At 40.9% G+C, this 16,125-nt stretch overlaps 1 protein-coding gene across 1 annotated transcript in view; it reads left to right on the top strand.

Moving 5' to 3' along the window:
* Positions 1-5,413, top strand: part of CSMD1 (CUB and Sushi multiple domains 1) — a 2,081,403-nt gene extending 2,075,990 nt beyond the window's left edge. Inside the window, exon 70 of the mRNA XM_011937546.1 lies at positions 2,008-5,413. Coding sequence (XP_011792936.1) covers positions 2,008-2,167 — 160 coding nt within the window. The 3' untranslated portion in view covers positions 2,168-5,413. The remainder of the gene's footprint in view (positions 1-2,007) is intronic.
* Positions 5,414-16,125: the final 10,712 nt, after the last annotated feature.

Below are 16,125 nucleotides of genomic sequence, written 5' to 3'. Positions count from 1 at the left end.
CTGATGTAAATGACGAGTTGATGGGTGCTGACAAGTTGATGGGTGCAGCACACCAACATGGCACAAGTATACATATGTAACAAACCTGCACGTTATACACATGTACCCTAGAACTTAAAGTATAATCATAATAAAAACATACACACCAGTTTTAGTCATTAAACCTGAGCATCTTCCCTGTCAATGTTGAGTAGTTTGGTGTCTCTGTGAAGGCAGTGCCTTGGAAAGAGATCTCAGATTTCAGAGCCAGATATAAGGGAGACAGCACTTATTTTTATGTAAACTTGATGCCTCCTCTGGGCCAGTGGGGAATCTGTGGTCATCACACCTGCATTCTCTCCCTTCCTGACACTGCACCAAGACCAGGAGGCTGCCCTGCATGTTGAAAATGAAGGAAGCTGTTCCCTCTCACAGCTCTCAAGAGGGCGGCTACGAGGCCACTGTGACTTCTCAGTCTGTTGGGTCTTTTCCTTCTCTACTTCTGTGCCATAGAAGCGAAGGATGGTGGAATTTTTACAGAATCAAGGAAGTCCGGGGCTCAGTTGCCAGCAGCACATTAATCCATTTCCTTCAAGTTGTCACCACCTGGTCAGGAAAGCACCAAGCCTGTAGCACCCTCTACACTGGCTTCTCAGGCTCTGCAGACATAAATGTTTCTTAATGAATTGGCTCTGTATTCCTCCAGAAAAACCCTGTTTCTGCTCATTTTTGAGTCTGTTGCTTCCATGTGGGGAATTGCTTCCTCAGAGCCCGAGGTCCTGACAGCCGTCTGTCGGGTGCAGCTGCACGCGTGCACATCAGCATCCAGCTGCTGCCAGTTCCACTCTGGAGTTGCATTTCCCTAGACACGAAGGGACTGTGGCAGCTTGTGATCCGGACGATTGAGTGAACATTTTAGCCAGGTCTTCACTTCATTCACGAGGGGCTGGATTTGTTAGCTAACTATCGCTGCTGCTGGCACATTTTCCAAGCGTAATGTCGACCTCTCCCACTCCAAGGGCAGTTACAAATTGCAGTTCTGCTGTTTTCTCAGGGCCATGCACTACTTCTCTTTTTCTTAATGAGCATGTGTAACATAAGGAAATCGACTAGTAAATGACTCGGCAGAGGTTTCTTGACACCCAATGTCAAATGATGTTTTTGCAAGCATGCTTATGTCCATTAAATTTCTGTTTTTGCCAAGTGGCACATTTTTCTTATCTGATTTCTTCTGGAATAAGGAAAGAATAAAAGGAGCCAGAGCCAGACCAGACATGATTCTGTCTTTTCAGTCTGAAAATCCTCTAATTCTCTATCGTAGATTGTATGTAGGGGTTTTCTTTTAACCAGAAAATGTGATAATAGTTTAATAATGACAGATTCATTTTTAACTCAACAGAGACAAAATAAAAAATAATGTTTTTGTGAATATTAGTAACAACAGTGAACTAAAAGCTTAAACTTGAAATTTAGTTTAATCATACAGCCCTAAAGGCTAGGCATACGCCCACAACCTTATTTTACAGAGTAGTAGAAAGTTTTGTGACTTAACCAAGGCCGTATAACTTATCAGTGATAAACAGACATCCAAAACAAAACCAGTCAAATTCAGCCTTTGGGACCTTCCCAATTTCCCTGGGGCATTTGTAGTAAGCATAAATAAATCTTTGATCCCAGCTACCCAGGAGGCTGAGGTGGGAGGATAACCTGAGCCCAAGAGGTCCAGGCTGAAGTGAGCTGTGGTCATGCCACTGCACTCCAGCCTGGGCAACAGAGTGAGACCCTGTCTCAAAAAAAATTTGTTGAATTTTTGAAATTGCTTCACTTTTTAAAACCCATTTTATATTCCCAGTCACCAATTTAAACAAATAAACTGACAGGTGTGCAGGTGTGGACGCCTTCCTTCTTTGCAAACGTCCTGGCTGTACTACTCCCTGCTCTGCAGACATTGTCTCCTGCACCCAGTCCCGGCTGCTAAATCTCCAACTGAAACCAGGATTCTAATGATTTGTTTTCTGTCTTCCTTAGAACGAGACCAAAAGTTCAATACAATGGCTATGCTGGGCATGAAAACAGCAATGGACAAGCATCGTTTGAAAACCCCATGTATGATACAAACTTAAAACCCACAGAAGCCAAGGCTGTGAGGTTTGACACAACTCTGAACACAGTCTGTACAGTGGTATAGCCCTCAGTGCCCCAACAGGACTGATTCATAGCCATACCTCTGATGGACAAGCAGTGATTCCTTTGGTGCCATATACCAGTCTCCCTTCCACTCTGGCTTTACTGCAGCGATCTTCAACCTTGTCTACTGGCATACGTGCAGCGGGGATCTCTCCTGAAATGTGCCAGAGTCTTCTGTGGATCAAAGTACACCTGCATTTTCATTCCGAAAGTGGGTTCTAAATGCCTGGCTGCACCTGTTTGAAATCAAGGCACACTCCAGGAAGACTGCCACATCACGCCGACACGTCGTACTCAATGCCTCAGACGTTCGTATTTCTGTGTTTCTGGGATGCCTTTCAATGCAATCTTCTGGGCTCGTGGATATGTCCTTCGGGTGCGGTGACAAAATGGTAGCACTACAATATGTGTTCTCTTGTGCGTGTGTGTGTGTGTGTTTTTTTTAACCCCCATGAACATGAATACTCTGAGAAAAATAAAATAATAAGCTTTCTGGAAGAAGACACCTTTCTGATAGAGGCACACACCTACAAAGGCTTCACTCTGTCCTTCCAAGACCTGGCAAGCTTTGAGGACCTCACAGCTCCCCTGTGTGTTCATCTCTAGGGATGTTTGCAAATTTCCCAATCAGCTGTTCTGTCGCAGAATGTTTGATGCACAATTTTTTGCACTAGTGTGTTATGAATGACTGCATAAGATTCTGATAAAAAATAAATTATTTACACAGGGTTTGTACACACTATCCATTGTATATAAGCATTCTTTCATATTATCAAGCTAACCATTCCACCATCAGCTTAGTTGGAGTGTTAGGGAAAAGTATTCCTAGATATGGCACAGATTTTAAAAGGAAATACAGTATTGAAGAGATTTATTTTATTATTGCTTCAATTAGCTCCATTTCTGTGTTGAATTCATTGAAGAGGTCCAATGAGAAAATAACAGAAGCCTCCTTATTTCCCAGGTTTTCCTCCTTTAGTACCATCCTCATCCAATTACTGTCTCTCCGATACTACTTAATAGCAGGAAGTTTGCAGAAATTTCTGTTTGCCATGTAAAACTGTGAATAGTAATTTATTTTAGATAGTTGATGAACTTGTGGGTTTTAACTCACAATGCAGCCTTCCCTTTTGCAGTTTTTTCTTTTTTTTTTTTTTTTTGGTTACTTTTAGTGTGCCATCGATCTTTGATATTGCATTGAAAGACAATATACCACAGTAGCACCTTGAACTCAGTGAAAATTGTTCAGGATCAAAATACTAAGTGGTCTTTTAGAGGGAAGGAAAAAGTACACACTCTCTCCTCTCACGATGATATATTTTATACCTTCATTTGTTATTTGTTTCATGCTTTATAAATCCAGATGGAAAGGTAATTTCAGTGACTTTTCATGTTTAAATTACATTATAGGTAGATGAAAAGTTATGGTACAAATAAAATCGGTATGATCCCCAGGGTGAATAAAAATCAAAACATGAAGTAGAAGATGTGACCATGAGGATGTTTATGTAACAAATTCAAAGTGAAGATCATGTTTATTTTTACTTATACTTGTTTGATAACATATTTTTGAAATGATAATACTTATTTTATTATTTGATATTTCAGTACCTATCCAATGGTGGCAAATTTTCACATTTTAGATTGGCATTGGTAATAGAAATGTCAGAATGTTCAAATTGGCCTTCACGTTGTCGGAGTGAACACATTCACACCTAGCTTTAAGAGTGATTTCTCTGTCGGTCTACTGAAGGTTTCCAGGTAGGACTTCAAATGTGAATAAAGGAAAAGCGGTCAGAAAAACAGGGCATTCTCTAGAGAGTCAGGCGTTTTGATTCGGACATTTCCATAGAGCTCGGCTCCCAGTGCTGTGTTCCTCAGTGGAAGGGGTCTCTGCTGTCTGGGGACTCACTGGCCTCTCCTAGGGACTCCTCTGTCTTGTGAACCCCACGCTGTTGGATTCCGTATCCTTACGCTGAATTCTCTGCACAGTTTTCCCCGGCCAACCTGCCCACATCCTTGGAGATTTGCTTTGCCAATGGGAACCTTACATTGCTGTTTCACAGTAGACTGGACAAGGTCAGCAGGAGTTGTGCTCCTCACACACACATTGAACGAAACAAAGAGAAGATGGTTGAAAGTGTGAGGAGGCTCGTGTGCAAGGGAGAACAGGGTTACTATACATATTAGGTGTATATATATACATACATATATATATATATATATATTGTACATATCTAAGTTTGAGTCATTCAAACTAGGTGCAAAATGCTGACTTCAGAGTCTGAATTAATGTCTCTGTTCCCACATCCCTGACCTGCTCCCTGGTCAATGATGCTATGAAATCCTGAAATGACAGGACATACATACATACAAGAAACCACATATCAGATTAGATATGATTTTCCTTTGTGTGCAAAGTCAAACTGTCCTAGGGTTGCCAGTTTGAAGCATGTTATTTAAATGAAAAAAAAAATCAATGGAATTCTCTTGTGAGAATTCTGCCTAGTTTCTTCCTAGGGTTGTGTGCAGTGTTGAACAGAGTCTCCGCAAGGTGTTGGAGGATCTCGTTTTAGGGCAGTCAGGAGCTGTGCTTGCTGAGTTAGGTCTAGAAGACTCTTCCCTGAAGGCAACAGGAACACGCGTGAGGAACGCGGCCACATGCTAACACAGGACATGTGCTTCAGAGCTGTTTAAAACTGCTGCTTGTTTTACACACACATCTTGCCTTTTTTCAGGCTAGCTGCAATAATTTTTTTCTTCTGTAAAATATTTTGTAAACAACAACAAAAAAGCTATTATAAAAAGGGGGAAAAAAAAAAGAACGCTGGCATTATGATCAGGAAAACCCATTGTCATCGCCGACCCTCCCTCCCGTCCCACCACACGCTGCTGTCACGACGTAGGTGCGAAAGACCTTTTTGTACAGAGATATATTTTTTATGAAGAATTTGTAAAATTATTAAATATGCTGTAATTTTTTGATTAATGTAGGTACGTTGTTAAAAAATAAATGTTTTTACAATACAGAACTGTAATTTTCCCAATAATGTAAAATGTACCATCTCTAGCTGATTTTCAGTTCCAATCCTATTACACATGTATTAATATTAAAGTGGCCTGTTAAAATGAACAGTATCTTTTTCTGTCAAAAAAATTATAAAGAGGGTGTAATATAGCCTGTGCAATGCCACCAATCTTTAAAGCAAATCAGAGTTCTAATTAAATATTTAATTTTAGATTTCTATTTTTGTGTGTGAATTTATTTTCGCTTTAATATGTGCACCTGAGTCCCTCGCAGGGGAAGGAAAGAAAGAGAGTCTTCATAAGGAGCCTTTATGGTATTCAAAATGAAGCTCCAGATTTTTCCCATGACATTCACATCGTCATGATTGATCAACAGCACATTTAGCAGGAACCATGAAACGCAGAATAGTAACGTTGAAGCTGACAGATTTCTTGATGGTTTGCATTAAAAACAGTAAGAACCCTCGGTTGCCTTCAAACCAAAACCTACGTTTTTTATGATTTCTTTTCAATTTGGGAGCTCTGTTTGTAAACGTTCACCACACCAAAAAAACGACGACAGAGAATTATAGACCTACTTAAGAGAGCATTCCAAATATCACAGTTAAAGAAGGCTCAAAAAATCATACAGCTTTTAAAATTCAGAACCAGCCGTCCCCCATTCATTTCTGGGCTGAGAGAAAACACAAGTCCTTGGTGGCCCATCACGCTGAATGTCTTACAGTTCAACAGAATGATACGCTAATTTCTCTGAGAGTGAAGTTATTACAACATGAAAAACAACCGATACTTTTTTTTAAAATAGCCCTACGGTGGCTTTGCAGTGACCGAGTTTTGATGTCCAACTCAGATGGCAATCTGAGTCTTGCTGGCCAGCAGCTGCATTTAGGTGCCCATTTATTGAGGAAATACCGAGTGTGAGACACTGCACTTGGTGACTCCCAGACATTGCAAAACCCCGCCATCCAACCAAGTGTGTGTTACCACTTTCATCATTTAGATGAAGAAGCAGAAAAATACATAAGTTAGTTGATTTACCCAATGACACACAGATAGGCAGAGCTGATACTACAGGTCAGGTTTCTCTTGCTTCAACATTCTTATTTTTCAAGAAACCATCACATTATGAAATGCGTCCAATATTCCCTTTCTTATGCAGTTATTTTTTTTTTCTGAATTCTTCTGTTGTTCTCCCTGTGAATCTTCTTTCACTTCATTGAGAAAATAATTACCAAAGCTAAGAATTCAAAGGGAAATAAGTACTCTCTATCATGAATTTTCACATTCCACAGAATGCTCATACATAATACACCCTCTTGAGTTATTAACACATTGAGTTGAAGCTTCCTGGGGCAGTAAGAAAATAGTGATCCCACAATGTGTTCCATGCTACGGTTCTTTAAAATGATAAATACAATCTGTCTTGCTCTGTGCCTTGGTTGGAGTGCTTTTCTAAAATTATGGGGGTCCTGTAATTATTTGATGTACTAAAGGATGCAGAATAGGTGAGGGTGTTACCATCCATAGCGCGGACATCTGTGGCTATTGAAACCCAGGTTGCGTCCTCTTCTCCTGTGGGAATGGCACCTGGACGTCCCCTGAGAGTCACTCCTCCCGATGACAATCAGCTTTAATGAGCATTGGCCACAATTCCCTGACTGTCCCCGACTGGGCGTGGGGGAAGCGCACTCCCGTGGTTGAGCTGGGGCTGTCTCCCAGGATTTGGGGCCTGACCTGCAGGGTCAGGTACATTTGGCTGAATTTACCCGCAGGCCCTCAACCCACCCCCTGCCAGGAGGTCAGTCTTTCATTCCACAGGGTCACTTGCATTCCCACGACCTGGTCACTGGGCTTTTCTCTTAATTCTGGGAACAACCCCATATCTTTTTTTTCCTTCAAGTTATCCAGGCTTAGTTACTGTTACTTGCGGTTAAGAACTAGATAGCCATAATTACCATGTAGATTGAGAAAGAACCTCAGAGATTCACCCCGGCTCACAAAACCTCTACGTGGCCAACAACCGGGGCTGCGCACTTCCAATCCACTTCCCTGAAAGCGTGAAACACCATCCTCAGCTCCATTGTCTCTGAATGATATAATGATGAATTACTAGGCCTAAGTGACAGTCACAACTGCTCAGACAGCTCAGAGAGTTACTAACAGCTTCCTTTGCTGCATTTAATCAAAACCCTTCAGAGGGATGAATGCTTCCAGACGCATGCCCCAACCAGAGGACCTGGAAGTCAGTGGCTTTCAACAAGCTTCATGTTCTTTAGAGGATGGCAGACACCCACTATTCGCTGCTTTTCACTACTAAAATATCTTGGGCTAAAGGAGAGCAAGGACTGTTTTGCAATACTGCTTAGAAGACCTGTTGGTTTGCTTGCTTTAAGGTGTTATTCTTTTGTGGATATCACAGCAGCTTTTAGCTTATCACAGAATTTCTGAAGGGAAAGAGCAAGACGACTCACTTTCCTGGTTTTTTCAGGCTGTGTGGACTCCTTAGTCCATGGGATTATGTATAAATGAAGTATTGAATGGGGGCTGGGCATGCTGGCTCATATCTGTATTCCTAGCACTTTGCGAGGCTGAGGCGAGAGGATCGCTTGAGCCCAGGAGTTCAAGACCAGCCTGGGCAACACAGGGACACCCTGTTTCTATAAAAAATGATAATAAATTAGGCAGCCATGATGGCATGTGCAGTCGTGGTGGCATGCATCTGTTTTCCCAACATCTTAGGAGGCTGAAGTGGGAGGATCTCTTGAGCATGGAGGTCAGGGACGCAGTGAGCTGAGATCTTGCCACTCCACTCCAACCTGAGTGACAGAGGGAGAACCTGCCTAAAAAATATATAAAAATTACTTAACTGGAAAGGATAAGACTTATGCCAAGGGAATTACCTGATATTTCTTCCCACTATTAGTGTGTTCAATGATTTCTGAGCACTCAAAAGCCACTCTGCATCTGGAAGTCTGGGGCAGCCCAGGACAGGACTGCCCGTCTGTATCAGGTCCTGGCTGTGTTGGAGGTGCCTTCCAAGCTTGGGGCATGGGGTGTAGCTCTGTGTTGGATGCTGTCATGATAGATCATGGTGTTCAATTCTGGCGAACCTTCCTGTCCTGGCATCTCTAGGTCAATAAGCACACACTTTTTGGTAAAGTTGGTGAATCTCAATTCTCTAAAAAAGCACGGGTCAATCTATGCACATTTTGGACAAGTAGATTGGAGCTGCATATATTAATACAAATAAATCCCCAAAACATGCATTTCACTTAAGGAAAACAAAGTTGGGAAAGAACATGGACAGTATAGAGACACTCTTGCTCTCGAACGCCTCTCACTGTTAGAATTTTCCCACCATATTCACACAGTTCAGCCCAAGGCTCCCCCTCAGCCCAGCACCCTGGGCAGACTCCTGCCTGAGGCACTGGGGCCCAAGGTCGCCTGGTCTGTCGGTTCTGCACCTGCTCCAATTGTCCTGATGAGGTGCTCCCTGTGGCCATCTGTAAGGGCTCTGGGACTTCATGGTTAACTTGACTGATGTCACTGACTCTGCCCCCATTACCTTTGGCCTCTAGAGTCACCTTTTCCTCTGAACGCCTTTACCACCAGCCTGTTTCCACCTGGTGTCCCAGCTTTTATTTCCAGACTATCTTATTTCACAATAGAAAGCTCACGATGAAGGTCTTAAAATCTGCCTCTCAGATAGAGTTTGAACACTGACAGGTGGAAAGTCAAGGACGTGTATAACTTCCCAGAATTCATATGAGCTCATTATTCTTTTTTATCACATTAAAAAAAAGGACAAAAGAGTGCATGAGGGAGAGAAAATGTCATCCCAGAAAACATCTTGAATTATTATGATTCTGAGATGGAGATTACCAAGACGACGTCTCCCTGTATTGGTAAGAGCCTAGGTTTAAGAACTCAGTTTTAGCATCTTCTTTGGAAACCAGAGTTGACACAAAGGGAGACAGCAAGCACTAGAGGGCTAGAAAAGCTCTTGAGCGTCAGCTTCTGAGCTTGAAAGGGAGCATTAGGGGGCATCGCCTGAGTGCTCCGCGATCCCATATCTGGCTTTTAGGGATACGTCTGCATTGTCTCATTTGATTTTGTCAGCAACCCTGTGGGGCTAGGTACTGTTAATAACCTTAATTTCTAGAATAGAAAGTAAAGTTTTGGGAAGGTGAGTTAACATGTCTAAAATTAGAGAAACTGTCTCTAAGATCTAAACTGCAAGACTCTGATGAAAAAAATCAAAGAATAACTAGAGATACATTCCTTATTCATCAATAGGAAGCCTCATTACTGTCAAGATGTCAGTTAATCTATAGTGATCTATATTAAATGCAAACTGATCTGTATTTGCAAATCTAAATTGATATATACTAAATATGATTCCAATCAAAATCCCAGTAAGTTATATGTGGATATCAGCAAACTGATTCTAAAGTTTATACAGAGAGGAAAAGGTTCAGAAGAGCCAATACAACATTGAAGGAGAAGAACAAAGTCAGGCCGGGTGCGGTGGCTCACGCCTGTAATCCCCACAGTTTGGGAGGCTGAGGTGGGCGGATCACAAGGTCAGGAGATCGAGAGTAGCCTGTTTAAAATGGTGAAACCCTGTGTCTACTAAAAATACAGAAAAAAAATATATATTAGCCGTGTGTGGTGGGCCTGTAGTCCCAGCTACTCAGGAGGCTGAGGCAGGAGAATCACTGGAACCCGGGAGGCAGATGTTACAGTGAGCCGAGGCTGTACCACTGCCCTCAAGCCCTGGGCAACAGAGCGAGATTCTGTCTCAAAAAAAAAAAAAAAAAAAAAAGAACAAAGTTGGAGCACTGACATTACTCAATTTTAAGGCTTACTATAAAGCTACAGTAATCAAGAGTTTGCTCTTGACAAAAAAAAAAACAGATAAATCAATGGAACAGAATAAAAAACTGGGAAATAAACTCACATAAATTTAGTCAATAGAGCAAAGACAATGCAGTGAAGAAAAGATAATCTTCCAACAAATGATGCTGGAAGAACTGGGCATCCACACGTAAAATTTTGCTAATTGTCAATGATGGAGCAGGCACCTGGGCTCAGGAGCTCTGACTGAGCTCAAGTTCCTGATCACCTGATTTCAGAAAAGGTCTCCAGAAGGGTGAGTCAGTAAGGGAGCGCAGCAGTAGCTAAGAAAGGTCAGACTTCAGGCCATTGTGAGTTTAATTCGAAAGACTTCAGGCCATTCTGAGTTAACCAAAGATCACTACCACAACACAATTCTTAAATTCCTTATAATAATAGAAGTAACCCTGTGATAGTTTTCAAGTTAATGTGATTTATTATTTAAAACTGTAACTTTATTTTAAGTTCAGGGACATGTGTGCATATTTGTTACATAAGTAAACTTGTGTCATGGGCCTTGGTGTACAGATTATTTTATCACCCAGGTATTAAGACTAGTACCTGTTACTTGTTTTTACTGATCCTCTCCCTCTTCCTATCCTACACCCTCTAATAGGCCTCAGTGTGTGTTGTTCCCCTCTGTGTGTCCATGTGTTCTCAACATTTAGCTCCCATGTATAAGTGAGAACATGCGGGTGTTTGGCTTTCTGTTTCTGCATTAGTTTGCTAAGGATAATGGCCTCTAGCTCTATCCATGTTCCTGCAAAGGATATGATCTCATCATTTTCTATGGCTGTATAATAGTCCAGGGTGCAACCTAATTTTATTATTATTAATTTGTACCTCAATGTCACTTCCTCTAAGGTGTATTTCCTGACCCATCTTTGGTTTTCACTTCTCTGTTCCCATTTGAGTCTGGAATTCAACTCTATCAAAGCACTGATAATATTTTGATTGCATTTATTGATTTTATGCCTCTATTTTGTAGATGAGGCCTCAAGGCCACGGAGATGTTAAGTTGTTTCTCAAACCCAAAACCATATGGTACCGTCTCTGGAACTTTAGATTTTTCGACACCAAGAAGAAAACAGAAATATTTCATAATATTTCCACCATGACAAAGCTACTATTACAGTCTTATAGAACTTCTGAAGTATTTTTCTGCATACATTGTTTGTTGAAACCACCAAACTGAATTTACGATTTTGTGCAAAAATATCATACCTATTAGGAGCACAATTTCTGTATGTTATAAATTATTCCTTAGATATCTTGACAGAGTTAAATTAATTTTAAACAATTCATCTAAGATGCCAGTTATTAGGCCCTTAATTTATGTCTACCATTTTTAGTGTCCCACATTTTATTTGTATACATTCTTTAGATGGATTTTATAAGTTACAGCCTTTACACTTGGAGTGTTTATATGCTTCATAGTTGTATGTAGAGTGGGAGAGATACATCATGCCACCTCTTCTTCAAGACTATTACAATTTTTTTTAACTTTTGAAAGGTTTGGAAAGGTAAACTACTGAATCTCATTATTGTTTTATTTTTATTTCCTTGAATTTAGTGAATGTTGAATTTTTTTAATGTTTAGTACTCCTTTTATTTCTTCTTGTCCCTGAATATCTTCCATTAAATTTCAGTTTTCAAATTTTCAATATTATGAGCTCACTGCAGATTGATATTAACTCTTGGTGAGATTATTTCTTAACATTCAGAGCAATATATAATGCAAGAGTCCTAGGATATCTCTATGATTTATGTGAGTGACAGAAATTGTTGAAAAAATTATTTTCAATAAATAGGCACCACTTTGTTTTCTAACAGTGGCCAAGTCTTGAACAGTATTCATTTGGATCTGTTACTTGGTACAATTACGTATTAAGTACTTCAAAAATCTTTGAGATAGTAATTCACAGTGGTAGAGTGTATTTTAAGTTATTGAAAAAATATAAGTGACAACCAAAAAAGTTTTCATCATTATTACATTAATATATTTAACATTAATAGAAAAGTTTGCATGGCAACAGCTTCTACTTGCTTTCCATATCCATTCTTCCTTTTTTTGTTTGTTAGCATTCCAGAACAAACATCATCCTAGAACTGAGTTTGGCAATCAAACTAAGTTGTAAAGAGCATGCTGTAAGCAGTGTTCTTAAACAGTGGGGAATTACCCCTTCAGCTTCTCATCTTTCTTCCTGGCTAGATATGAGTATGGATGTGAATGCTGGAGCATGTGTAACCTTGATGGGCCATGAGGTGTATGATAGAATAACACGCCAGAAGAAGCCTGGTTCCTGGGAATCGTGGAGTCACCAGTGAGGCCCTGGACTGCCAATCTCTAGAGGTCATTTACATGAATGAGTACTACACTTCTAGTTTGCTTTAACTATTTTCATTTCAAGTCCATCACAAACAAGAGCACCTCATACTGTTATGGCTAGATCTACTTAGTTCATATAGAAGCCAGTGGCCACATATATGGCAATTGAGCATTTAAAATATAACTATCTTGCACTGAGTGGTGCTATAAGTGTAAGATACACTTCAGATTCAGAAGATTTAGTATAAAAATATGTAAAATATATCATTTATGATTTTATATTTATTGCATATTGAAATGATAACATTTGGATATGTTGAATTAAAAGACCTCACCAAAATATCATAGCTTTGCCAGCTTAAACAATAGAAATTTATCATCTCACAGTTCTGGAGTCTGGAAGTCTGAGATCAGGGTGCCAGCATGATTAGTTGCTGGTGAGGACTGTCTTCTTGGCTTCAAGATGGTGCCTTCTCTCTGTCTACTCACATGGCAGAGAGAAAGGGTGAGCTCTCTAATGTCTTTCTCTTCTTTTTTCTTGAGACAGGGTCTTGTTCTCTTTCCCAGGCGGGAGTGCAATGTTGTGATGATGGCTCACTGCAGCCTCTGCCTCCCAAGGTCAGGTGATCCTCCCACCTCAGCCTCCTGAGTAGCTGGGACTATAGGTGGGTGCATGCCATCATGCCATTAATTTTTTAATTTATTTTTTTTTTGTAGAGATGGGGACTTTCTGTGAGCCACCACATTCACTTGTATCTCATATACGGGCACTAATCCCATCATGAAGGGCTCACCTTATGACCTCATCTAACCTTAATCACCTTCCAAAGGCCCCAGCTTCAACTACAATAACATTAGTGTTAGAGCTTCCACATATAGATTTGTTTGGAGAAAAATATTCAGTCCACAACATTGTCAGTATCGAAACAATGCTAGTGCATTAGCAACCTATGAGAGTTGTCTTTCCTCAGAGGGAAATGCTTGTCACCACCCACCACCTGAGAGAATGTCCACAAGGCACAGGTCCTAAGGCTTAAAGCAATCTATTGTAAAGAGGGTCCTGTTGAAAGGCAAACACTTTCAAACTCAGACATTGTTCTCCAAGTGTGGTTTCAGAAGTCCCACCTGAATCCATGTGCTACACGAATATAAATATAAATAATTGATATTCTTGTAGACATTAGAATTGCCAGAGATGTGAAGGCTTACAGGCATTCAGTGAGGAAAGCTTCTAAGATAACAAGCCCTTTCTTTGGCATGTATTATTTATCACACTACTCATTTTGAGAAAAAAAAAAATGATGACCTTACTTTCCTCAGTAATAAAAAGGAACATATCATTAATTTATAGTACACATTTCAAAAATCAAATGTGTATGCACCATGGGGAAGAGCTGGAGGCAAAGAGGGCAGGAAAGTAGGAGGCCTCTCATGTTGCATTGTTTCTGCACTGAACTGACCATGACACGCCCCAGACCACAATCAGTGCCTACAATCTGACAGGCAACCAGTTGGAAGATGGGCCTTTGGTTTCCTGGCAACATGAACAATGTCCCTTTGAGATGGTCATAGTGAACACCCCACTCCTGGTCTTACCTGTTTGTGGCTTCCCCTCACCTTGAATGTAGGCTGGATCTAGTGACTTCCCTTTAACAAATAGCTCATGGTAACAGTAATGGATGGCCCTTCTGAGATGTATTTGCCTTCCCTCTGGGTTGCTCTTCCTCTTTCTCTCTGGCTTGCTCACTCCAAGGAAGTCACCTGCCAAATAGGGAGCCATCCTATGAAGAAGTCCACAGGCAGGGAAATGAGGAAGACCTCCAGTCAGCAGCCAGTGAGAAAATGAGGCCCTTAGTCCAATCACTCTCCATGAACTGAATCTTGCTAAAAACAGTACAAGTGAACCAAGAAGCATATATTAGTCTGTTCTCACATTATGAATAAAGACATACCTGAGACTGGGTAATTTATAAAGGAAAGAGGTTTAATTGACTCAGAGTTCCACGTGGCTGGGGAGGCCTCACAATCACGGCAGAAGGCAGAGGAAGAGCAAAGTCACATCTTACATGGCAGCAGGCAAGAGGGCATGTGCAGGGAAAGTCCCCCTTATAAAGCCATCAGATCTCATGACACTTATTTACTTTTGTGAGAATAGCATGGGAAAGAACTGCCCCCATGATTCAATTACCTCCCATCAGGTCCCTCCCATGACATATGGGAATTATGAGAGCTACAATTCAAGAAGAGATTTTGGTGGTAACACAGACAAATTATGTCAAACCCCATACTCCCCATGTGAGCCTTCTGATAAGACCATAATCCTGGCTTATGTCCTGACTGCAACCTCATGACAAATCTTAAGGCAGAGGGAGACAGCTGAACGTACCTGAATTCACATGTGGATCAGCATAGAAAAGGAGAGATAATATCAGGTTTGTTGTTTCAAGCCACTGAGGTTGACAATAATTTGTTACCCAGCAGTGGTTAACTAATCCACTCTATTACAGCTACAAGGAAAGCTTCCTGTGCCTTCCTTTTCATAGTTTTTAAAGGATGTCTTTGTGATCATCGATTTTTTTAAATGCTGAATGTTTTTCTCTTTTCAATTTAGGCAATCACTGTGTTCTAATAGTTTTAAAGTTTTATAATTTCAGGCCTTATAGTTAAGTCTTTATTCCATTTTGAGTTGATTCTTATACATGGGGTGAGATAAGCAACCAATTGCATTCTTTTGCATGTGGATATCCAGTTTTCCCAAAACCATTTTTTGAAGAGACTGTCCCTTCCCCATTGTGTGTTCTTGACACCTTGAAAATCAGGTCACTGTAAATGTATGGGTTTATTTCTGGGCTCTCTATTCTGCTCCATCGGTTGAGGTATCTTCTGTTTTCACACAAGTACTATCCTGATACAATTACTATAGCTTTGTAATACATTTTAAAATTAAATGGTGTTATGCCCATAGGTTTGTTCTTTTTGCTCAAGATTGCTTAGGCCATTTGGGGTCTTCTGAGGTTCCATACAAATTTTACGATTATTTGTTTCTTTCTCTGTGACGAATGACATTGGAATTTTCATAGGGATTGCATTAAATCTGTAGGTTGCTTAGAGTAGTATTAACAAATAAAATATAAGGGAAAGTTATAGGGCATTGGTCTGGGAAAGAAGTTTTTTGGATATAATCCCAAAAGCACAGGCAACAAAAGCAAAACTAGACAAATACAATTGCCTCAAATGAAAAAGTTTCTGCATGGCAAAGAAAACATTTAACAAAGTGAATACGAAGATGGCCAAATAGGAACAGCTCCAGTCTCCAACTCCCAGCGCGAGCGACACAGAAGACCGGTGATTTCTGCATTTTCAACTGAGGTACTGGGGTCATCTCACTAGTGAGTGCCGGACAATCGGTGCTGGTCAGCTGCTGCAGCCCCACCAGCGAGAGCTGAAGCAGGGCGAGGCATCCCCTCATCTGGGAAGCACAAGGGGGAAGGGAATCCCTTTTCCTAGCCAGGGGAACTAAGACACACAACACCTGGAAAATCGGGTAACTCCCACCCCAATACTGTGCTTTAAGTAAAGGGGCACACCAGGAGATTATATGCCACACCTGGCCAGGAGGGTCCCACGCCCACGGAGCCTCCCTAATTGCTAGCACAGCAGTCTGTGATCTAACTGCAAGGCAGCAGCGAGGCTGGGGGAGGGGCACC

The sequence above is a fragment of the Colobus angolensis genome, unplaced genomic scaffold, assembly GCF_000951035.1.
Source record: "Colobus angolensis palliatus isolate OR3802 unplaced genomic scaffold, Cang.pa_1.0 Scaffold165, whole genome shotgun sequence".
In the NCBI taxonomy this organism is placed as follows: domain Eukaryota; kingdom Metazoa; phylum Chordata; class Mammalia; order Primates; family Cercopithecidae; genus Colobus; species Colobus angolensis.
This window is presented reverse-complemented; position numbering and strand designations above follow the sequence as displayed.